Source organism: Stegostoma tigrinum, chromosome 12 (assembly GCF_030684315.1).
Source record: "Stegostoma tigrinum isolate sSteTig4 chromosome 12, sSteTig4.hap1, whole genome shotgun sequence".
Taxonomy (NCBI): Eukaryota; Metazoa; Chordata; class Chondrichthyes; order Orectolobiformes; family Stegostomatidae; genus Stegostoma; species Stegostoma tigrinum.
This window is the reverse complement of record NC_081365.1, coordinates 42929939-42955205: the sequence shown is the minus strand read 5'-3', so window position 1 is coordinate 42955205 and position 25267 is coordinate 42929939. Positions and strand designations below refer to the sequence as shown.

The 25267-nt window shown below is 42.2% G+C and overlaps 1 protein-coding gene across 1 annotated transcript in view; it reads right to left on the bottom strand.

Moving 5' to 3' along the window:
• Nucleotides 1-21243, bottom strand: part of mao (monoamine oxidase) — a 126752-nt gene extending 105509 nt beyond the window's left edge. The window contains exon 1 of the mRNA XM_048540844.1: nt 21117-21243. Within this exon, the coding sequence (XP_048396801.1) occupies nt 21117-21165 (49 nt within the window). The 5' untranslated portion in view covers nt 21166-21243. The remainder of the gene's footprint in view (nt 1-21116) is intronic.
• Between the last annotated feature and the right edge of the window lie 4024 nt (nt 21244-25267).

The following is a 25267-nucleotide window of genomic DNA, read 5'->3' as shown; positions in this document are numbered from 1 at the left end:
CTGTCCAAAAGGGATGGGTTTTAGCTGAACTAGAAAGGGGCCAATTTCCTGGCAGAGACTTTTACTAGTTCTACTTTGGGAGCGGTAGTAGGGAGGCGGCGCAGTTTCCTAAGTAGCAGTAAAAATAGAAAGGCAGGCAAGGATGGTTCTGAATCAAAAAAGAGCAAGGTAATTAAAAAAGGCAGGCAAGAACAAGTCAGAACAAAGTAACTTGAAAGAATTAAACTGCATTTATTCCAATGCAAGGTGTCTTACAGGTAAGGCTGATGAAGTCAGGACATGGATGGTAACATGGGACTGGGACATTATAGCTAATACAGAAACCTGGCTGAGGGAAGGACAGGATTGGTAGCTCAGTGTTCTGGGTTTTAGATCCTATCACCTTGATGGGATCCTGCTGTAGGCCCCCTAGTAGTCAGAGTGAAATTGAGGAGCAAATATGTAGAGACATTGCAGTTATATGTGAAAGCAATAGGTTTGCAATCATAGGGGATTTTAATTTTCCAAACACTGACAAGGACTGCCATTGTGTTAAAGGTATGGGTGGTGAGGCATTTGTTAGATGTGATCAAGAAAATTTTCTTGATCAATACGTAGAAGTACTTATTAGAGAAGGAGCAAAATCTGATTTTCTTTTGGGAAATAAGGTAGGGCAGTGCTAAGTCCACTTTTGTCATCATTTATATAAAATTAAGTGAGTAAGAATTAGGAGGCATGGTTAGGAAGTTTGTGACATAGTGAGTCAATGAGTTGCAGATGGAGTTTATTTTTACTCTTGATTCATTCACGGGATGGGGGCATCGCTGGCTGGGTAGCACTTATTGCCCAAAAGGCAAATTAGAGTCAACCGTATTGTTGTGGGTCTGGAGTCACATGTGGGTCAGTTACCTTCCTTAAAGGGCATTAGTGAACCAAATGGAATTTTTTCCCCCAGCAAGTGACAATGGATTCATGGTCATCATTAGACTGTTAATTCCAGATATTATTAAATTCAAATTCCACCATCTGCTGTGGCAGGATTTGAACCTGGGTCCCCAGAATGTCATTTGGGTCTCTGGATTAACAGTCCAGCTGTGTGTGTGGGGGGTGCGTGCGTGTGCGCGCGTGTGTGTGTGTGGGGGGTGCGTGCGTGTGCGCGCGTGTGTGTGTGTGTGGGGGGCGCATGCGTGTGTGTGTGTGGGGGGGGGCGCGTGCGAGGCGCGTGCGTGTGTGTGTGTGGGGGGGGCGCGTGCGTGTGTGTGGGGGGGCGCTTGCGACGGGCGTGCATGCGCGTGTGTGTGTGTGTGGGGCACGTGCGTGTGTGTGTGTGTGGGGCACGTGCGTGTGTGTGTGTGTGTGGGGCACGTGCGTGTGTGTGTGTGTGGGGCACGTGCGTGTGTGTGTGTGGGGCACGTGCGTGTGTGTGTGTGTGTGTGGGGCACGTGCGTGTGTGTGGGGCACGTGCGTGTGTGTGTGTGGGGGGGCGCGTGGGCACGTGCATGCGTGTGCGGGGCATGTGTGTGGGTCGCGTGCGAGGGGCGCTTGCGTGTGTGTGAGGCGCGTGCGTGTCTGTGCATGTGTGGGGGCCGCGTGCGTGTGTGTGGGGCACGTGCATGTGTGGGGCGCATGCACGTGCGTGTGTGGGGGGGCGCATGCGCGTGCATGTGTGTGTGGGGCGCGGGCGTGCGTGCGGGGCGCGCGCGTGCGGGGCGCGCGCGTGCGAGTGCGTGCGGGGCGCGTGCACGCACGTGTGTGTGGGGCGCCTGCACGTGTGTGTGTGGGGGGGCATGTGCGCGTGTGGGTGTAGGGGGCATGTGCGCGTGTGGGTGTAGGGGGTGCACGCGCGTGTGTGTGTGGCGTGCGTGCGCGTGTGTGTCGGGGGGGGGGGTGCGTGTGTGTGTATGCCTGTTTGGGGCCTGCCAGAGGAAGTGGTGGATGCTGGTACAATTACACGGTTTAAAAGAAATTTGGTAAGTATCTGAAAAGGAAAATAGTTTATGGGAAATATGGGCCAAGAGCAGGCAAGTGGGACTGGTTAAGTTGGGGACATGATTAGCATGGACTGGTTGGACGGAAGGGTTTGTTTCCATGTCGTATGACAAGATTTTCCTTTCTCTTTTTCCTTCCACAACCTTGTGTCAGCCAGGTGCACAGCCAGCCATTCTTTAAATATGTCGTTGGCAACCGGAAACATAGAGGATCCCAGAAACAGTAGGCAATTCACTGCTGGTGATGGCAAGATATCACAAGAGCAGTGCTATGGTGGTGCACACCATAGAAGAAGTGAACAGCGAAGAACTGAGTGAGATAACCCACTGGAGCTTACACAGAGGGAAACCCTCCATGAACCTCCCTGAATCAGACGCTCGGCTGATTTTTGGGAATTCTGGGGAATGGCTGTTATTTTGGACTGGGAGAAACAAAGCGAAAATTTTCCAAACTTTATTTACAGGACCATTGCTATTTTTGATATTAGTTATGGTCTTTTTCTGTGATATATTATTCTACAGCTACCTAGTGAGATTGGCGCACACACACACACACACACACACACACACACACACACACACACACACACACTTGAGGTAAAGATTTAAATGGGAGTTGCACACACCTTTTGAATTCATTTATTTATCATTCTGATATTTTCAAATTCAGCATACTTTAATTGTCTTAACTTTTTTGTCTTACTTTCCTCTTCCAAAAAATATTTGTTTATTTCCAGCACAGCATATACTTTCATGACAGCCTGATAAAGTATCGAGATATTGTGCAAGCAAACAGCTCTTAAAGCCAAGGTCTTAGGTAAACAGGAGATTATATTTTAATCACTATGTTGTAACAAATTACATTTATCATAGTACTTTCAGAGTAAGAGTCATGCAACACAGAAGAGATCTCTTAGACTTTCAAGTCTGTGCTCACCTATCTACACTAGTCCCACTTTCCTGCACTTAGCCCATAGCCATGAATGTTGAAATTTTAAGAGCTCATCCACATACTTTAAAAAAGTTTCCCACCTCAACTGACCTTCCAAGCAGTTCATTCCATATTCCATCACCCTCTGGTTTTTAAAAAAAAAGTCCTCAAGTCCTCTCAAACTTCCTTCCCTTGACCTTAAAATTATGCCTTTCATTATTGACCTATAACCTAAGGCAAACAGCTGCTTCCTATCCACTCTGTCCATGTCCCTCAGTCTTATATACCTCAACCAGGTTCCCCCTCTTGTTCTAAAGAAAACTACCTGAGCCTCTCCAGCCTCCCTTCATGGTTGAAATGCTCCATGCCAGGCAACATCCTGGTAAACCTCCACTTCACCCCCTCCAGTGCAATCACATTCTTCCTTTAGGGCAGTGACCAAGACTGCACAGTTCTCGAGCTGCAATCTAATCAGAGTCCTGTACAGTTCCAAAGATAACTTCCCTGCTCTTGTAATCTGTGCCGCAATTGATAAAGACGAGTGTCCTATAAGACTTCTCCAACACTAAGTTGGTCTGACACCTTCAAGGACTTGTGGGCAAGCACCCCAACATCTGTCCTTTTGGAGTTTCCAAATGTTCTGCCATTCACTGAAGTAGTAACGAGACAAAGTAGATCACCTCACACTAAGTTAAATGCTATTTTTATTTTCCTGTAACCCAGAAATCTTCTTTCTCAATCTTAACTGCCCGACCAATCTTCATGACAGCCACAAACACGCTTATCATTCCCCCACGCTTTCCCATCTACATTGTTCATGATTTATACATATAAAATTGAAATCAAATTTGTTAGACATGACCTCCCTCTGACAAAACCGTGATGGCCATCCCTGATCAGATCTTGTCTTTTCCAAGTGGAAATTAATTTTCTCCTTTAGAATTTTCTCTAATAGTTTCCCTATCACTGGCGCAAAATTCATTGGTCAAATATTCACTGGTTTAAAATCTAACACCCTTCTTGAAAAGTGGAACTAGTTAGCTACTTCCAGTCCTCTGGTACCTTCCCTGTGGCCAGGGAATTAAAAATTTAGGTCAGAGCTCTTGTCATTTCTTTGCCTCCCATAGCATTCTTGGATGCAACTTATCCAAGAGCTGGGGATTTGTCCAATTCTAGTACCTCCTCACTCCCCACATCAATCTGAACAAGGACACAGTCTTCTTCTCTAATTTTGCACCTACATCCTGCTTCAAGTGAAGATAAAATTGAATTACTAACTTAACAGCCTGCCCATGCTTGTCTCCAGGAACAGATAACCCCTTAGCTTCTAATGGGCCCTAATCTTCTTACTTTTAACATACTTACAAACTATGTTGGGATTCTCCCTAATATTACCCACCAGTGTTATTCCCTCTATAACTGCCCCCTAATTTGCTCTCCTAATTACTTTAAGTTCATTCCTGTACTTTCTATATAACCCTCAAGCACCTCCATTAATATGCTCCCTTTGTAAAAGCCTTTTCCTTCTTATCCAGTCTCAGATATCCAGGGTTTTCTGGGCTGAATGTTCCTATACTTCACCATAGAGGGGTACATATGGGCCTGTACTCTCTCCATTCCCTTTTTGAATGCCCTCCACTGTTCTGCTGTAGATTTTGCTACAAGTATTTGTTCCTGCTTAATGTAAAAGAAATGCCCCAAATATTTCAGACATGTTAACAAGACAGATGGATCGAACCAAAGAACGATACATTCAGAGAGATGGTCAAAAGCTTTGTTAAAGATGGGCATTATGGAAGGTCTTAGAAGAAGTGAACAGCTAGAAGTGGAAGTGTAAGTGATGCAAAATCTACAGTATAGATGACTGAAGGCATAGTTAAGTGAAGGAAGCGGGAATGCTCTTGAGGCCAAAGTAGGAGAAACAAAAAGTAGTGGTTTATGGGTTTGAAACCGATTATCGCAAATAGTGTTATGATTTCAAAGTCCTTTTGTACACATATAAGCTGCTGGTATTGGCGTCCCTTACCAGAACACCTTTGTCGGCGGTTGAATTCCTTTTATTTTGGATAATGGGGTCGATTCCAAGAAAATCCTCTTCAGAAATGTTCCCTGAGTGGTAATTTTGACTTCTGGTGTGGTTTCAGCTCTCATTTTGCTGAGAGGAGTTGCAAGAAAGTGCGAGTGATAGGCAATTGCCTCTGAGGCTGGTCTTGATTGCTGGAGAGAGTTACAGACCAACTAATAAGACAGTTTTCTTCAAAAAAAAGGCAGAGTACAACAACAATTTGTACCTGCAACTGGACAGAATCCTGGAGAACTGTTAGTAAGAGGTCACAGAGATGAATAAGACTACTGCATTTTTGAACAGAGAGAGATAGAGAGAAGACTCAAGACCAGCCTCAGGAGCAACTGCCTATCACTCGCACTTTCTTGCAACTCCTCTCTGCAAAATGAGAGAGCTGAAACCACACCAGAAGTCAAAATTACCACTTAGGGAACATTTCTGAAGAGGATTTTCTTGGAATCGACCCCATTATCCAAAATAAAAGGAATTCAACTGCCGACAAAGGTGTTCTGGTAAGAGACGCCAATACCAGCAGCTTATATGTGCACAAAAGGACTTTGAAATCATAACATTATTTGCGATAATCGGTTTCAAACCCATAAACTATTACTGAGCCAAAGTTAACACTGCAAAGTTTTCAATATTTTTGTACCTCGTCAGATTGTGTGCACATTTGTGTGTCAATAATCTCTACATCTTTGATTAAGTTTGTTTTGCAAAAGAAAACAAGTATCTTTTGTTGACTAAACAAATCTAACTGATGCGTTCTTAATAAGGAAGTCACACTCAGATCTCTAGCCTATAAAACGGAGTTCTGACAAAGGGTGACTGGACTTGAAATGTTAACACTATTTTCTATCCACAGATGATACCTTACTTGAGGAGTTTCTCCAGCAATTTCTGTGTTTGTGTTGGATCTTCAGCATTCATAGTTCTTTGTTTAATTTTAGCCCTTCCTAAAAGTTTGCAAACAATCATCTTGTTGAGTTATGTTATGACAAACCTCTGCAGTATGTGGGTCTCGGGAACAGGCTTTCTGGCTCACAGGTAGGGACTCTACCATTGCACCACCACAAGTCATTCTGGGACCTATATTATAGGCCTAATCACCACTCTTGTTGAAATATAATATTTGTGGTGACCAGGCAGGACCAGAAAAAGGAAATCTCAGTCATTACTTCAAAAACAAGAATCTAAATGTTGGCAGAGGAACTAAAAGGGGTGCAAACATTTAAACCAATGGAAGTTGAAACACATACTAACAAGGCTATAAATACAAAAATCATGCCCTAGGGATTATTTCTGGAAGGAACTGACTATAAAAGAAATAACGCTAAACTTATAGTAAACACAAATTAAACTACACTGGCATGCTGACAAATCTTTGGTCTCCAAACCATATTATAAAAGATGTTTGAGGTACTGGAGAAATAAAGATTTACAAAGTTGTAACCAGACAATGTGGATATTGCTATTTAGTGAGGACAAACAGGCTGGGTCACATCTCTCGAAGAGAAGAAGTTAAATAACAGTTTTATATAATTTTATAAAAATTAAAAGAGATATTAATAGATTTGACACAGCAATATTGTTTCTATTCATGGGCATGACCAGAACCGGAGACTATAAAATTTGTCATTAAGTAATCAAATAAGCAATCCAGAAGAAAAGTGGCAGAAGTGCCCTGAATTTATGCCTCTAATGGGAAGTTAGATAGCCAAATGAGGGAGAAGGGAATAGGAAATAATGTTGATGTAGTTAAAAGAAGGAAAACACAAGGATAGGATGCAGCAGAGGGAATTTTAAATGAGTTGAAAGTTTGAAGGGGCTTCAAAAGGAAAGGGTAGATGAAACCTTTCTAGCCCTGATAGGGAGACATCAGTGTGTGCTCCTTCAAGAGTGGGGATAAGATTGAAACAACAGCAAGCTATATTTAATTTTTAAATCACTTAATATTTAACGTTGTTCAAAGTGTTAATAATTTATTCGCTACACCTTACCTGAAACTCAGTAATTTCATCTGGTGAACCTTCCTCACAGCACTTCTGAGGATGGAAGGGTCACCAGACCCGAAACGTTAACTCTGTTTTCACCTTCATAGACGCTGCCAGACCTGCTGAGCTTCTCCAGCAATTTTGTTTTTGTTCCTGATTTATAGCATCCGCAGTTCTTTCGGTTTTTACAACAAAACCACGTTACATTACATTTGCCAGGTGTTGACATTGCTGACTTAATCACAGATTTATGGGTATGTTTGAGTCTGCAATTCTTCTGTGATTGTCAAATTATTTCAAGTTCTTGATCAAATTCTAGATATCTGTAAGGATTTGAACCATTCGGAAAGGAATGTCCTAATTTGATTCTTGGACACATCTTACTTAAGTGGTCTCCAGCACAACCAGCTGAAATGTAGGATTAAAGAATTGCTACAATTTAAAACAAAACACTTGCATAATTCTTCACATTACAAACTATAGACTTTAAGGGCTGTCTGAGTCTCAAGTTTGGAAACCAGACCCTTTGAGACGTTTTGGAGATTGGGGTACTTGGTCAGCATGGTCTAGTTGGACCGAAGCTGTATAAATCTACATGAATGCAAGACTAGGTGGGTGCCTGGAACGCACTGCCAGGGGAGGTAGTGGAAAGTTTAGCAAAGGTTAAGATGTATTTAAACAGAATAGGCAGAGAATGGAAGCACACAGTCACGTGCAAGCAAGTAGGATTGGAACAGAATGGTGTCATAGTTGGCTCAGACATAATGGCCGTAGGGCCTGAACTGTTCTATCTTATACAATGGTGACAATGAAAAATTATTTTATTTTCCATTTCTCTTTTCCTTTTCACACCTGGAATAAAAAGCCGCAAAATGGCTGCAGGTTCTGAATATGACTGATGCATAACACCACTGTAGCTAAGAATTAATGATAACATCCCAACTAATTGGAAGTGTAAGGCAATTATATGAATAGCTAATCACCAGAAAACGATAAGAGATTATCTTAGTGTACTTACTACACTAAAATATACTGAGATATGCAGAATACTGAGTTATCTCTCGTGTTATACACACTGACCGTGATATTTGGTCGAAGACAATATCACCACATCTGGTAATGAATCTACATCCCTAAAAACATGCTCTTTCACAAGCTTGCTACTATCATAAGACTAACAGGTCACTCACGTTTGTGATACAAGAATGCCTGTAAGTAAAGCCTGAGCTAACAGAGTTCAGAGTTGATGTTGCATTTCTTGTCAGTGATTAGAACGCATGACATCAAGAGTCAAGGAAGGTTTGGAAATGACATATGACAAGAGAAGTTACCCATTGGCAGAACACGGAGCCTGGTGGATGGAAAAATAAAATCAGTCAACACAGACCAACTGAATTTATCTGGGTTGGCTGTTAAAAAGGTCTGCCACTCAAGTCAACGTCTATAGCCAAAGCAAACAATATTAAAATCGGGATTCAATAAACAGTAACAATGAGAAAGGCTGATGTTCAACACCAGAAAAAACATGATTTTCCCCTTAAGCCATAAATGGCAAATTATTGAGCAGCAACTAGGTTATTTGCATTTCAGTAAGGACCCAACTTACTTTGTTAATATGCAACTTACAATTCTCCTTTCCAGCACCAAGAAACTAAAAATTGCACAAATTCCTGGCACATTAATCAGAGCAAGTACGGAATGCTGGTCCCAACTGCTTCTTCGGAACATTTCTGCCTGCTCCATGGATACTCCACCTTCCTCAACTCTCATCCACACAAGTTGGCATCAACAATTCACAAACTTAATCGCATCATGGCTCCTGCTCTCAGAATAAATCAAATACCACTTAGAACTTCCAACACCTGACCTTAGCTCAGGGACACCTAGGCGTTGTGTACTTTGGCTGTATCACTTTGAGCACAGGGACAGACACATCTCTCATGTAGCTCACACAAGATATTAAATGATAAATGATAAGCTCATTTGCTTTACCATTTACTTGGAGTTTGCCAGCCTGTGTAAACATCACATTGCTTACTTAGGGCACTCCTACTGACTTACAAGCTGCTTGCCTCTGTGTGGCTTGCATTATTTCTTACTGTACAACCCATCAGCCAGGTTTTTGAGTTGAGAGGAGTGACAGGCAGTTTGTTCCAGTGAGCAATACTGAGCAGTCATTATTTGTTCATAAAGAGGGTGGATGGACCTCTTGCTGCACGGTACCATGCTATGTCAACATCACACCTGCAGCTTACACAGTAAACACACTGCAGGGACTCCTAGCAAATAGCCATGTGAGCAAGTCAAAGGGGACTAGACTCACTCAGGTGAGGAGGAACAACAGAGAGTTTGACTGTGGTGCCAACACCTGTCAGTCAGGCACTTGGTGCTGCCAGAGTCCAGGAATTCATGTCCTTGCAGTGCAGGGATTGGACCATGGTTAGTCCTGCAGCTCCAATGCAATCCAGTTCAGTGAATACTGCTCATACAGCTGGGGTACTATGGAGAATCAGTCTGGGCTCTGAGCCAATTTGCCCTCCAAATAAAAGGGAAAGGGAAGGACTGAGTATGTCGGAAGAGCAGTTAGTGATAATTGCAGTCAAGTGTGTGAGCAAGAAATGCAGAAGGCAGGAATAGGGCTAATAGTTTGGGAAGATGAAGTGGATGTGAGAATTGCTGAATGGATATGATGCATGCAATAATAAGAGTTATTATGCAACAGGCGTGAAATAAGTGTGCAGCGACAGAGTTACAGTGAATGCTGGCCTTGACAGAGTGTGAAGTAGCAGAGAAAAGATGGTGGCACTTATCCTTGCAACAGCTTCAGGACCTTGGAATTGCAAATCTTTAAGTATAAGTAATAATGTGGGCAGAATTAGAGCACAAAATGAGACTCTACATAAGGAAGAGTCTGCAACTCTAGACCAAAGAGAGAATCTTGAGAGCACGTGAACATGAAAGCACAAAAGATGATAAAGTGTAACTAGAAGTCAAAGCTGGTATATCCATGATTACCAGATATGTCAATATGTAGCATGAATGTATAGTAAATCACATTACGCTGAAGTCTAAGCCTGACAACCATTCTTGACTTTGCCTTCTCTTGAAGGTTTTTGTAAATAGCCCAAACTCCTGGGTGCAGTATTAAATCGCATAATAAAACAAAAAAGGGATGCCATGCTGTCAAGGGCAGTCAGTCTTGTCCTATCTCTGGAGTTTAGCTCTTTTGTCCATGATTGGGACAAGGCTTCAAATGAGTGGCACTCAGACCCCATATTGTATGTCAGCTATAATCTGCTCTTTGACATACAAGTACCACTCAACAACACTTCCATCACATTGCTGATGGCGAACAGTAGACAGATGGGGCAGCAACTGGCCACGTTAGATTTGTTTTGTGAACAAGGAGATACCTGGGTAAATTTCTACATTTCCAAGTCAGGCAGATGCTGGTCTTGTTGCGTACTGGACCAAATTGTCCAGGGACATGGTTACTTCAGGAGCGCAAGTTTTCAGTACATTGGCGGATGTTGTCAGAACCCATAGCCTTTGCAGTATTCAATGCCTTCAGCTACTCTTGGTATCACACAGAGAATCAAATTGGTTAAAGATTGACATCTATGATGCCGTGTACCTCAGGTAGAGGTTGAGATCAGTCATCCACTTGGTACTTTTAGCTTAAAATAGTTGCAAAAGCTTCATGCTTTTCTTTTGCATTGATGTGCTAGACTCCCAAAATTGAAAATGCAGATATTAGTTGTTTAATTGTCCATCAATATTCATTACTTGATGTCGCAAAACTGCAGAGCATGGATCTGATCTATTGGTTGTGGGGTTGCTTAGCATCTATTTCATGATGCTTCCATTGTTTCATATTCAGATGTCTTGTAGCCTATGCTGTGGTTTGACCAATTCATTTTTGGGTATGCTGATCATGACATACCCTCCTGTATTCTTCACAGTACAGAGTTGACACCCTGGCTTCATGGTAATGGAGGAGTGTGGATATGCTGATCCATGATGTTACAGATTGTGGTTAAATAATTTTATTGCTGATGACCCAAAGCACAGAGATGTCCAGTTTTGAGCTGCTAGATCAGTTAGAAATCCTATTTAGTACAATGGTAGTGGTGCATATTATGGTGGGAAGGGGAAGAACCTCAGTGCGAAAACAGGGCTTAAACTCCACAACTGTGTAGTGGTCACTGTTACCAATTCCACTGTGGGCATCAGCATGTGTATCCATCTGGAGCAGGTCATTCAGTGAAAAAGGAGGTCATTAGGATTTTACCTCTCGTTGGTTTCCTCATCACATGCTGCAAATCAAGTCTAGCTTCTAAGTCCTTTCAGTCTTGACAGCTTAGTCATTAGTGATGATATTTTTCATGATAGAAATTAAAATTCCCAACCTCAAGAACATTCTTTGCATCATCCCAGAGATGTTCAACATGGAGTAACACTCATTCATCAGTTTGTTTTGGGGGGTTGGGGAGGTAAGGTGGTAATCAGCAGCACATTTTCACGTTCATGTCTGACCTGATGCCATCACAGTTCATGAGTCTGTCAGTCAATACTGAGAACTCCCTGTATACTACTGTGCAGCCAACTCTGATGGGTCTGTCTTATCAGGAGACAGAGTGCAGATGGTGGTATCTGGATAATTGTTGGAAGCTATGATTCAGTTAGCATCACTAAGACACATTATTGCCGGACTAATCTGTGTGAAAGATCTCCCAAATTTGGCACAACACCCGCCCACCTCCCCCTCAAATGTTAAGAGGGAATTAGCAGTGCAAGAGGGCTGGGTCTGCCGATGTCATTTCTGGTGCCTGGGTCAATGTCGGGTTGCTAGTTCAGTTTCATTCTTGTAGACTTACTTGATCGAAAACAACAGAACAGCTTGGCCATTTGAAGGCATTTGAGAATCAGACTGCTGTGGGTTGGGAGTCACACAAAAGTGTGAATGCCAGATTTCCTTCCCTGAAGGACCAGACGGATTTTTAATGACAATCAGCAACGATTTCATGGCCGTCATTGAACTCACTTAAATTTAATTAATAAATCTAGAATTAAGTTTAAATTGTACCAGTTGCTATGATGAAATTACTTAAAACTTATAATGCAAAACCCTCTTCCTAAGTATGAGATTTGTTGGCCTGGACTTTCCCAGATTATTCCCATGCCCCTTTGAAAAACAAAAATATAACAGCTACTTTTGAACTCCTCACACTATGCCATTTCCAAACATTCCAAAAGTATATTGGACAAAACATGCTCAATTTTGTAAGCGTTCTTGTCTAATATTTTCTGATTATTCTCTTACTCATGTACCCAATAGCTCTATCTGAAATTTCAATTTTACATTAGTATTCCAGCTCCAGAAGTCTCAACATTTTATGCCAGGAAAACTGCCTGTATTTCCTCAATTATCACAGAAAATTAGTCATTTAGAGTCTTTACTATCTGATTACTTGATATCATTTCACCTCTCAAATCTGTAATGTCACCACCATTTTGAAAACATTGCTGCTGCAAAATATATTTATTGAAGTGTTTGATTTTGTCCACTATCCTAATATCATTTTTTGTTAATATAGTTCCTCACCAACTTCATAGCCTGCTGCATTTTTTTCTTAATTTGTTGTAGTTCTTTGTTCCTGAAGTACGAAGCTGGAAGCCACACAATCTCTTTTCACCCTTATTCTCCACATTTGAATTGTTGCTCTCCTATTTAATGCATAATTTATAAGAATTTGACCTCAAGGAACTCACTTCTGGCCTGACAAATTATGTTTTAAATCAGTACTCTTTCAATGACACTACTGTTTACACATGCACTTGGTTTTTAATGAGCTCCTCATGTTTGAGGAACTCATCTGGCAGATTACCAGTATCACAGGATTGGAAAGTGACCATGAATGGTTTTAAGTGATATCCAGCTGGAGCAGTAAACTTGCCGAATTGTCCACTGCATTATATTCCAGCATGGATCTGCTTTATGCCAGTACAGTTTGTACGCCATGACAGTGACGCATGTCACAATATTTACACTTGTGCAAGTGGGAGCCAGATTAAAAATTTATTATCCAGTCATGTTGCCCAGGATTTAGAAACTCAGTAGCAAGCTGAATCATTGAATAGAATAGAATCCCTACAATACAAAATGAAGCTATTCAGCTCATTGAGTCGGCACTCGTTATCTGAAGATCATCTCACCCATACCCAGGCTCCCACCCTATCCCTGTAACCCCATATTTCCCATGGCTAATCCACCGAGCCTGCACATCTTTGGACTGTGGGAGGAAACCCACAGACATGAGGGGAGCGTGCAAACTGCACACAGACAGTGCTAGAATGAAACCTGGGTCCCTGGCACTATGAAGCAGCAGGGCTAACCGCTGAGCCACCATGCCACCCAAACTGAAGGTGGGAACTATTAGATTACATAGTCAAGTGCTTTTTGTAGCAATGCCCTCAAATTAGTTGGAGAAGGAAATGCTTACACCAGTCCTCAAAACAGCTTCTGCTGTCCTGATTTCTCCTTGATATCATGGGGCGGCATGGTGGCTCAGTGGTTAGCCCTGCTGCCTCACAGTGCCAGGGACCTGGGTACAATTCCACCCTCAGGAGACTGCCTGTGTGGAGTTTGCACATTGTCCCCGTGTCTGTGTGGATTTCCTCTGGGTGCTCCGGTTTCCTCCCACAATCCAAAAAAATGTGCCGATGAGGTGGATTGGCCATGCTAAATTGCCCATAGTGTTGAAGGATGTGTGGGTTAAGGGGATGGGTCTAGGTGGGATGCTCTGAGTGTCAGTGTGGACTCGTTGGGACAAAGAGCCTGTTTCCACATTGTGGGGATTCTATGAAAAACAAGGCCTCCCAACCCCCACCATTTGCAATGTCAGTTAACAGGGAGGTCAGAACAAAAAATGAAAACTATGTAGCCAAGAGGTCAGGAAGTCATGAGCAAGAAAAGTCTGGCAGGCACGAAGGAAAAATACACACAAAAATTCAGAAGAAAGAGACAGTCCTTAACTTGGACCCTATCTTGAAGTTAGGACGTGAATGTTGAGAGTTCCGTTTGATTTTTCTGGGTATTTGCTCCAATTTGCAGAGTGGAACTGCCAGAAGGTCAAAGCTGATAGGTTTTAGTCTGGTTAAGCAATAAGGTTGAGAGAATTCTAACGTCACCATTCCACATGGAATGCGGGTGTGGGCTTAATCCCAAATTGGAATTTGGAAAGAAGAGCAGCTGGGAGCTTCATGCTGGCTCATAGCTAGTGAAAGAAACTGCAGTTTTCGCAGAGTTATGTAGCAAAGAATGCATGATGTGCAGGTGCTGGTGTTTGACTGGGGTAGATAAAGCCAAAAATCACACAATACCAGGTGATTTTTGGCAAAGAATGCAATTAGCAAAATTAACAGTCAACAGTCCGAACAAGGAACGGAGACACCCAGAGTCAAGAGGTGTTAAACTGAAATAGTCCAAGTCCAAACGCAGCAAGACCTGGACAATATCGGGCTTGGGATGACGAGTGGCAAGTAACATTCACACCATACAAGTGTTTGGGCAGTGACCATCTCCAACAAAACAGAATCCAACCATCAATCATGACATTCTACCATTACTGAATCCCTCACTATCAGTGTCCTTCGGGTTACCAGAAACTGAACTGGACTAGCCTTAAATCATTGTGATTATTGGGAACAGCTTAGAGCTAGGAATGCTACAAATAACTTACCTCCTGACTCCCTAAAGCTGTTCAATATCTACAATCCCAATACAGGGACACTCTCCACTTGCCTGGATGAGTGCAGCTCCAACACTCAAGAAGCTTGACACTGTCGAGAACAGAACAGCCTGCTTGATGGTTTGAGAATGTGGTGCCATTCTCCGCCATTGATGCTCAGTAACAGCTGTATTATCTACAAGGTGTAGCGCATAAATTCACCAAGTGTCCTTAAACAGCGCCTTCCAAACTCACATAAAGTACCATTGAGAAAGAGAAAGGCAACACCACCGCCTGCAAGTTCCCTTCAAGCCATTCACCATCCTGACTTGAAAATATCACCGTTCCTGCAGTAGTGCTTTGTCAAAATCCAGGAGCTCCCTCCCCAATGGCTTTAGGGTCTGCCCCCTAGCAAATGGGCTGACGTAGATTATTTAAAATCTACTGATGATGTGTTGTTGCAATAGTAATACTGCTCAGTATGAGGTGAACTGATGATTCAGATTTTTATTGACTTGGCTGAGGAGCTAATGGTGCAAAGTCACTTTCTCTGGGATAATAACTGAACACCCCTAAATCAGAATCTCCCTAAACATAAAACAGTTCAAGAAGGCAGCTCATCACCGCCTTCTCAGGGCAACTGAAGAATGGGCAATTAAATGCTGGCCCAATCAATGGAACCCAATCCAACTTTTTTCTCCCCCTCAATGAAGAGAGTCTTATCTGGATAGAATTAAATTCTAGAAGAACGTGCGATACATTTGGGTGATGCAAACAGATGTAAGTGACAAAATGAAGAGGTTTTCTTTGGCAGAGGACTTGGAGGATAAATAAAATTAGAAGAGAAAATTAAAGGATCATAACAGTTTAATTCCTTTTGTTTTCTTTTGAATTAACTTAAGATAAGCAAGCTGCATGACCAAAGTGTAACACATTATTACAAAGTAAAATACCACAATTGCTGAACATTCTGAAATAAAAACAGAAGATAATGGAAACACAATAGTCACTAGTCTGACAACATGTGGAGACAGAAATTTCTCTCAGTTCTGAAAACTGAACCTTTGACCTGAAACTTTAAAACTATTTTTCTCTCTCCATGGTTGATGATGTCGGACCTGCTGATATTTCCAGAGCTAGGTGGATGAAATTTTTTTTGCCCCTACTTGCCAGTTTGCCTGGTAATCGTATATCAGAAAAGCAGATTCAAGGATTTCAATGGAACTCAAGTACACAGATTATTATAGCCCAAAGAAGAATGGATTTATTTTTGGTGAGAATGCAGATCCAGATCCTGTGGTTGGTCTGCTCTTCAAGCTGGTTCATTGTTCTGCAAATGTTTCATTACCCTGCTGGGTAACATCTTCAGTTCAGCCTCTGATAAAGCACCATTGTGTCTTCCTGCATGGCATTTGCAGAGTAATGAAACATCTGCGGAATAACAAACTAGCTCAGTGAGCCCCCCAGCCACAACATCCACAACCCAAGCTACAAATCTAGTCTGAAACTTTAGAGATCTAGATCTTGTACATGCATGTGTTTTTTGTTAAATTTGGATCAACATGAACCTCCTCAGTAAGATGGAAGCTCTGAATAGAAATATTTCTTTTTTAGACTTGTAGTTACACAGCATTAACTGACTAGGAAAACCTTGAGGAAGGAACTGTGTAATTGTAATAACATTGAGTTAGCACAAGATTGCAAAGCTATGTATTGTACCAAGTGTTCTAACCACATGTTCTGTACTACATGATATTTCGTGTTATGGGCCAGTCAATTTTCCTGTCATCCTGTCTATCCTTATTTGTCTTGGCCTTCAGCTAATCATGCAAATGGGAATAGCCTAGGATATTCTTCATACAACATTTGTTTCTCTCACCTCTACAGGTTCTGTTGAAACTCTCAGATATGCAGAGAATTCCAAACTTATGAAATCTTTATCTAGTATGAAGCAGCCTGGTCTGGGAGAGCTTGTGAACATTAAAAGGGATCACAGAAAACTGAATCTGCTAATATCTTTTTAGATCAAGACACTCTCCTGCTACATATCAACAAAAATTAACCCAGAACTTTAAAGAAATAATTGTTCTCATTGTACATGCCCTGAGATGTCCTTCCCTCCTAGACCACTGCAGAGAAAATCAATTTGGAATGCATTTGAAAATTAGTCCAAAATAGCATAAATCTCACTGTCACTTGACTCTAGATGGATTCTCAGACACCATGAAAGAACTAAACTTTACTTGTTTAATCTCCTATACAAATATTCCAATATTGCAAATACAGTTTAGTGGGCCACAACAAATTTACATAACATTAAAAAATTGCCTTTTATTCTTCAGCTATTCCATTGTTATGTATGAAAGTTGGTCAGTTTTCTTCGGTAGATCCCAGTTCCTCATGCACATTCCTGTATCTCTGATATTAACTTCTCCTGGTTATGAACTAGTTTATCAATCTTCCTGTCATTCTGTCTGGCCTATGACCTTTGGCTCTGGCAACCAGGCAAATGGGAGGATGTACCTCATGCAATATCTGTTTCCCTCACCTCAACTGGCTCTCTTGAAACTCGGAAATGCAAAGTACCTCAGGCCTGTCAAATCTGTACTTGTGGAAAGAGAATGTTTTATGCCAGGTAAACTGGGAAGGATTTCCTCAGTAACAATTCAATTTACTGAATATATTTGTAGATTTTTTTACATAAGGGAACAGATTCATACATCCCAAATTAACCCTTTTAATACATTATCTTCCATCAAATTGTGTCGAACATAGAAGTTGCATGATCCACTAACATCATGACTAAACGTTCCCAGTGGCTCTGTCAACATTCCTTGGTTTATTTGCTTTGTTGGATGAGTAAGGGAATTCATCTCCATTGGACACAAAAACTTTGATGGCCTCAGGACCTTTCCAACAATTTGGTTCCACATGGCCCCTCTTACGTCAAGTCAGACATAATGGTTTCTTTCCACTGTTATTCTCTGTACTGTAATTTCTATTGGCTTGAACAGCTTCTGTTCAATTTTGTAATGCAAGCCGCCTCATACAAGTTTTCCCCGCCTTTTAATTTCACTTTCCTCCCTTGCTAACTTCTCTCTCTGATGTCATGTTCAAGCATTAGCATTTCTCTTCATTCAAAGGACTTTATTTCTTTTGCTTCCTCTAATTCACGCAAGTTCATTTCTTTGTTCATTTCAAGCTACTTCACTTACAACCCAATTCTAACAAAGTCAACAAAATTCCTACCTGAACTAACATTTCCTTCTTCCAATACCAAATACTGTGCTGTCACTTCAATTAAAAATCAGCTCTTAGCTGCTGCACTTAATACTAACTCCAAATTTTCTGATAATGCTTTTAGCTTAGCCTTGGGTAATTATTGCAATTCAGAGATTAATCTTTGCTCTCTAGAAAAGTAAACTAACAAACCATTCTTTTTAATAATTACAGGAATATTCCAGTAATTTTTCTGTTTTAAGTAGAGAAGGTTTGGAAACTGAGATACTTTCTAACAGAATATAGGTCACAAGATTCCATGGTTTTGAATAAACCAAATAAACCTTACAAGTTTATAAAACAAACAAACAATCCACAACATATATTTGAATATTCAGTATTATCATGAAATAGATATGGGTTAATAGGCAATTGTCATTGAACACCACAAATTCTGCACACTAAATGGTTGATGCAAGCAAGACAAATCCCACAACTTTCTCAGCAGACCACCCGGATAAGAGTGATCTCTGAATCACATTTTTTGAAATCCTATTTCATAGAATCATACAGCACAGAAACAGACCCTTTGGTCCAACTAGTCCATGCTGACCCAAGTTTCCTAAACTAAACTAGTACCATTTGCCTGCACTTGGCCGATATCCCTCTGAAACTTTCCTATTCATGTACCTATCCAAATGTCTTTCAGACAGTGTAACTGTACCTGCATCCAACACTTCCTCTGGCAGTTCATTCCACATACAAACAACCTCCAGTATGAAAACGCTGCTCCTCGGATCCATTTTAATACTTCTTCCTCTCATCTTAAAATTATGCTCCCTAGTTTTGAACTATACACAGTGCTCTAATGAGGAATATTAAATATACAGTTTCAAAACTGAATTTCCCCAACAGTTCTCTAACTCAGACTATCTGAACAACTATTTGCTTCCTGCAATTCAATCACTTCCAAGACTGTGTTCCATTGGATTCCTGAAGCTGAAGCTCATAAGAGCAAATCCAGCCCAATCACAGACAGTAGTTCCAGTCTTCTGAGCTCTACCAAATAAATATTGCATCCTTAAGCACCAACACTCAGTTGCACCAAACAGCCTGAGCTCTGAAACTCAACAGCAAACAGCATCTAGGAGTTCCAACTACCCAGATCAACCATAAATAACAAAGTGTGGAACTGGATGAACACAGCAGGCCAAGCAGCACCTTAGGAACAGGAAAGCTGACGTTTTGGGCCTAGACCCTTCATCAGAAATGTTTCTGATTTCTCATGAAGGGTCTAGACCTGAAACATCAGCATTCCTGCTCCTAAGATGCGGATAGGCCTGCTGTGTTCATGCAGCTCCACACCCTGTTATCTCGGAATCTCCAGCATCTGCAGTTCCTATTAGCTCTGTCACAGATCTACAAACTGGCTTCAACAAGCCTCATTTCCTTACTGCCTATGGCAGCACTTGTAGTTGCATGGCCCACCTTGTCTGACTCTTACTAATTTAAACACCCTTGAACTACTGTTCACCAATCCGCAAACAGCTTCGAGCTACTTGATAAAAGCCTGGCAACACGACCCACCATTATGTCTAGACTGGATCATATGTAACCAGCCTGGGAACGTATTGCCTAAAATGTCACATTTTGCTGCCTTAGACCATAGAACACTACAGCGCGTTGGCCCTCAACATTGCACCAACCTGCGAACTAACCTAAGCCCCTCCCCCTACACTATCCCATCATTATCCACATGTTTATCCAAGGACTGTTTAAATGCCCCTAATGTGACTGAGTTAGCTACATTGGCAGGCAGGGCGTTCCACGCCCTTACCACTCTCTGAGTAAAGAACCTGCCTCTGACATCTGTCTAAAATCTATCACCCCTCAATTTGTAGCTATGCCCCCTTGTACAAGATGAAGTCATCATCCTCGGAAAAAGACTCTCACTGTCCACCCTATCTAATCCTCTGATCATCTTGTATGTCTCAGTCTCATTGCGCTTTATCATAACTGTCATAAGGCAGTTACACACCCGGATTAATCTTGGAAGCTACAGCCGTGTGTCCTGTTGAGGGGAGGTGGGAACGATGTGGCTCAATGCCCTTGCCACTTTCTACAAGCCAGGAGGCTGGAGTTCAAGGTCTACTTGCTCAGAGGTGTGTTCTCACTTGGGGTCAATGTGGTACACTGGTAGCGTCCCTACCTCCGGGTCAAGTTCAAATCCTACGCTAAAAGGACTGTGAAATCAGATCTGAACCGGCTGCTTAGACAACATCTACTTTGTGTGGCTTCGACATCAGGAACTAAACTTGCAGGGCAAGGGCTCCTTGTTATTTTTAAGGCACTCCCATGCCTGAAGAGGTTATATTGCCGTGATTTTACACAACCTGTTGATTGAGAGAGCTGGCTCAAAGTCGACAGTAAACTCAACATAACTAGATTAAAAAAATGCAACTCAGCAATCAGCCAAGTCGTCCCTATCCGCTCTCTCCTTTGAATACGTACAATGCAGAAAATCAATTCAAATACATTTACAAGGATGTACGGTTAAACACGATAAATATCGACAAATTATTTTTGTGGTATTAAATTTAATCGTGGTTTTGCAATTCAGCGCAAACCAAAATATATAAACTAGCAAACTGTGTAACACTATTGCTCATCTACTACTCTTAAGGCCTGCATTATAAAGCCCAGAGCTAATAAAAACACAAAACAAATCGGATGTTATAAATCCTATTGTCACGATGAGTTAAATCTGACATCAGAAATTAGAGAACTATAGACTACACCACAACGAACGATTGCTTGTAAAAACATAATCAGCTTGTCTGTTGATTGTTCAATACGTAAAAGACACTGGAGTCGGCGTGACCATATTGGGATGATTAAAAACAAAACCTGAAATGTAAAAGCTGTCCTTAGTGTTGCAGGAAAACACTGGAGGCACGGACTACGGGTTTCTCGGCTAATTTCATACTTTCCGGCTTTCAGGAGGAATATCCACAGCTCAGCACTGACCTTAATCTCACTGCCCACAAGAAACCCACAATTCTGGAAAGTCAGTGTTGACAACGACTGAAAGATGAATTTGGGACGATTGCAGACCACTTCATTTTTCAATTAATTTCACAGAGCTCAAATAAATCAATTTTCCCTCAACCTCCCCCCCCAAACTGTTTTGATACCGAACTTGAGACTAACCGGAGATGCCACCGCCGATGATAATCACATCATATTTGTCGCTTGTCATGTTGTCGCTATTGCCAAAGCTCAGACCTCACTTGTCAACACTGAACGAGTAGCTGCGCTAGGGGCAGTACACGGTTATAAGTGGTCCCACTGGTGGAGCTCCACCCCACTCTGATCCATTGGGAGTTCAAGGTGGAGCTCCGCCCCTGGGATCGTCACCGTGACCCCAGCGTGCAGCTCCGCCCCTAAGCCTTACGCCGGGCTGTAAATGTTTACCCTAGTGTTCAGTGTTTATCTTCCTGCAGTCCAGGCCGTCTCTTCCCTCAGGACTTTGTATCTCTTTGATTCTTTACTAATGTACTTTGCTTTAACCATATGCATCTTTGAGAAGGATTTCAGTGGAGAAGTCAAAGTTTCATCACGTGCATTTATCAACCGACGCTGCAGACCCCAGTTTTCTTGTTGGCTTTTAAATGTTCCGAGGTGTGAGATTCTCCTTCACAGCTTCCATCTCTACCCTGCACCGTCCTAACCCTTTTATTTGCAATAGCTGTCGCAAAGTACTAATGTCAACTCTCGTTCCTTCTCTGGGCACGCATTATCTTGTGCTTAATCCCCTGTCTATTTCATTTATTTCTAACTTAGACACTTATAATATACTCCATATGCGGATTTTGTGGTGATATATTCCTGATAGATATAGAATCCCTACAGGCTCTTGTGCCCAATAAGTCCACATCAAACGTCAGAGCATGCAACCTAGACCAATTCCCCTAATCTACACACCCCTGAACACTACAGGAAATTTGGTATGGCCAATCCACCAACCCTGCACATCTTTGGACTGTGGGACGAAATTGGAGCATCTGGAGGAAACCCACACAGACACAGGGAGAATGTGCAAACTCCACACAGACAGTCACCCAAGGCTGGAATTGATCCTGGGTCCCTGGTGCCGTGAGGCTGCAGTGCTAACCACTGAGCCACCACGCTGCCCTTGGAGGGATAGTACTGATTGTCCATGTTCAGAAAGATTGTTTCTCCTTCATTTGTGCAGTTCCACAATTCAACATGTAAACTTGATTAGGCATTAAAGCAGCTGATTGGCAGTACAATCACTGGATTGTTCATGGGATATGCATATCACTGGCTATGCCAGCATTTCTTGCCCTTTCCTAATTGCCCAGATGAGTCATATGTAGGCCAGACCAGGTAAAGGTGGCAGATTTCAATCTCTAAAGGGCATTAACCAACCAGATGGGCTTTCAGAACAATCAACAGTGGTTGAATTATCACTCACTGGCCTACCTTTTAATTACAAATTTTATTGAACTCAAATTTCACAATTTACCTTGTGTAATTCAAACTCAAGTTCCCAGCAGATTAGTACAGTGATATTACCAGAGTGCGACCATCCCCCACTGTGTGAATAATAACATCAAGTGAAAAATGAAATGGAATGTATACTTCACAAGCTTCAAAATCTCCCCTCCCCCTACTCCATCCCAAAACCAGCTCAGCTCATCCCTGCCTCCCTAACCTGTCCTTCCTCCCACCTATCCCCTCCTCCCATCTCAAGGCCCACCCCCATTTCTTAGCTACGAGCCTCATCCCACCCCCTTGGCCTGTGCGTCCTCCCCGGACTGACCCATCCCTTCCCTATGCCCCCACCTACATCCACCTCTACTGGCTCCATCCCTGCCTCTTTAACTTGTCTGTCTCCTCTCCACCTATCCTCTCTTCTATCCACCTTCTATAGGCCGCCCCCTCTCTCTGTATTTATTTCAGAATCCTCTCCCCCTCCACCTTTTCTGATGAAGGGTCTAGGCCCAAAACATCAGCTTTTGCGCTCCTAAGATGCTGCTTATCCTGCTGTGTTCATCCAGCTCTACACTTTGTTACCTCTAATATTCTGGGGATCTGGGTTCAAATCCTGCCACTGCAGATGGTGGAAATTGAATTCAATAAAATTACTGGAATTAAAAATCGAATGATCACCACAAATCTGTTGACGATTGTTTGGGCAGGGTGCGTGGGGAAACCATCTGCTTCTTAATGTCCTTTAGGGAAGGAAGCTGCCATCCTTACCTGGTCTGGCCTACATGTGACTCCAGACCCACAGCAATGTGGTTGACTCTGGGTAATTACGGTTGGGGCAATAAATGCTGCCTCATCCCACTTACAATCTAGACCAAGTGGGCACAGTCATAGATTAAGGGGCTGATCATTTAGGACTGTGATGAGAAATTTATTCACTCAGAATTTTATGAATCTTTGAAATTCTCTACCCCAAATGGTTATGGATGCTCCATTGCTGAGTATATTCAAGGTTGAGATATAATTTATATTTTTTCAGGAATTTGAAGGATAAGGGAAGTGACAGTAAAATAGTGCTGAGACAAAAGATCAGCTAAAATTATATTAATGATGGGGCAGGTCTGATAGATGTTGTATTTTGCTTCTATAAATTATATTCTTATAGTCAAGTGCTGAGGAGATGGTGGTACAGAATGCTGTTAAATGTAAATTTGACTGCTTTCAGAAAACTGTATCATTAACCAACTACTCCATGAGGACACCTGTGTACACCACATGAACAGCATTACCGTCATTAACACTTTCTGTTACATTTTCAAAAATCCCCAGCAAGTTATTTAAATCTCTTCTTTGTATCTCCATGTTTACTCCTCCCAATCAATATACCTTTTTCCATGTGATTAATAAATCTCTCCTGAATAGTTATTTCTAGAGGTTTCCCAACAATGGAAGTTAAACCAACAGTTCTGTAATTGCTGAGATTTGTCCTTAGAAACATGTTTCAACAAGGCCATATGTTTGCAATTCTTCAGTCTTCTGATACCTCACCAGGGCCCAGGAAATACAAAAAGATTATGGCCTGTACCCCTAACAATTTCTACCGTCACTTCCCTCCAACTCGCTGAATGCATCTCATCCAGTCTTAATGCACTATCACCTTTCAGTAGAAACAGCCCATCCAAGACTTCTTCCTTATTAATTTTGAAGCTGTCTTGTGATAGGGTTTCCTCCTCTGTCACCATGGCATTGGCAGCATTCTCCTCTTTTGTAAAGACAGATGCAAAATATTTATTTAACCCCTCAGCCATTCCCTGCCTCCATGTGTAAATTCTGTTTTTATCTCTGATTGGCCTTCCTCCTCATTTAACCACTCTCTTAGTGTTTCTATAGCTACAGAATATGTTGGAACCTTCACATCAGCTGCTAATCTTTTCTCATACTTCCTCTTTGCTTCCATTATTTGCCTTTCTACCTCCCCCTAAACCTTCCATATTCCTGTGATTCTCAATTGTATTATCTGCCTTACATCTATTATCAGCATCTTTTTCTTTCTAATGTTAATTTCTACCTCCTTTGTCATCCATGAAGAAGGGTCACTGGACTGGAAACTTTCTGTCCACAGATGCTGCCATATCAGATGAGTTTCGCAGCAATTTGTTTGAATATGTACTGGATTTACTTGTCCACCTTTTCTATTAGAAGGTCTACACCTTGACTGTACCCAAATCATCTGCCCTTCGAAAGTGAGATAACAAGGTGTAGAGCTGGATGAACACAGCAGGCCAAGCAGCATCAGAGGAGCAGGAAGGCTGACGTTTTGGGCCAAGACCCTTCTTCAGAAATGGAGAGGGGAAGGGGATTCTGAAATAAATAGGGAGAGAGGGGGAGGCGGATACAAGATGGATAGAGGAGAAGACAGGTGGAGAGGAGACAGTCAGGTCAAAGAGGCGGGGAGGTAGGGAGGGGACAGGTCAGTCTAGGGAGGATGGACAGGTCAAGGAGTCAGGATGAGGTTAGTAGGCAGCAGATGGGGTTGGGGCTTGAGATGGGTGGAAGGGATAGATGAAAGGAAGGGCAGGTTAGGGAGGCGGGGACAAACTTGGCTGGTTTTGGAATGTGGTAGGGGGAAGGGAGATTTTGAAGCTTGTGAAGTCCATGTTGATACCATTGGGCTGCAGGGTTCCCAAGCAGAATATGATCTGCTGTTCCTGCAACCTTCAGGTGGCATCATTGTGGCACTGCAGGAGGCCCAGGATGGACATGTTGTCCAATGAATGGGAGGGAGAGTTGAAATAGTTCTCGACTGGGAGGTGCAGTTGTTTGTTGCTAACCGAGCATAGGTGTTT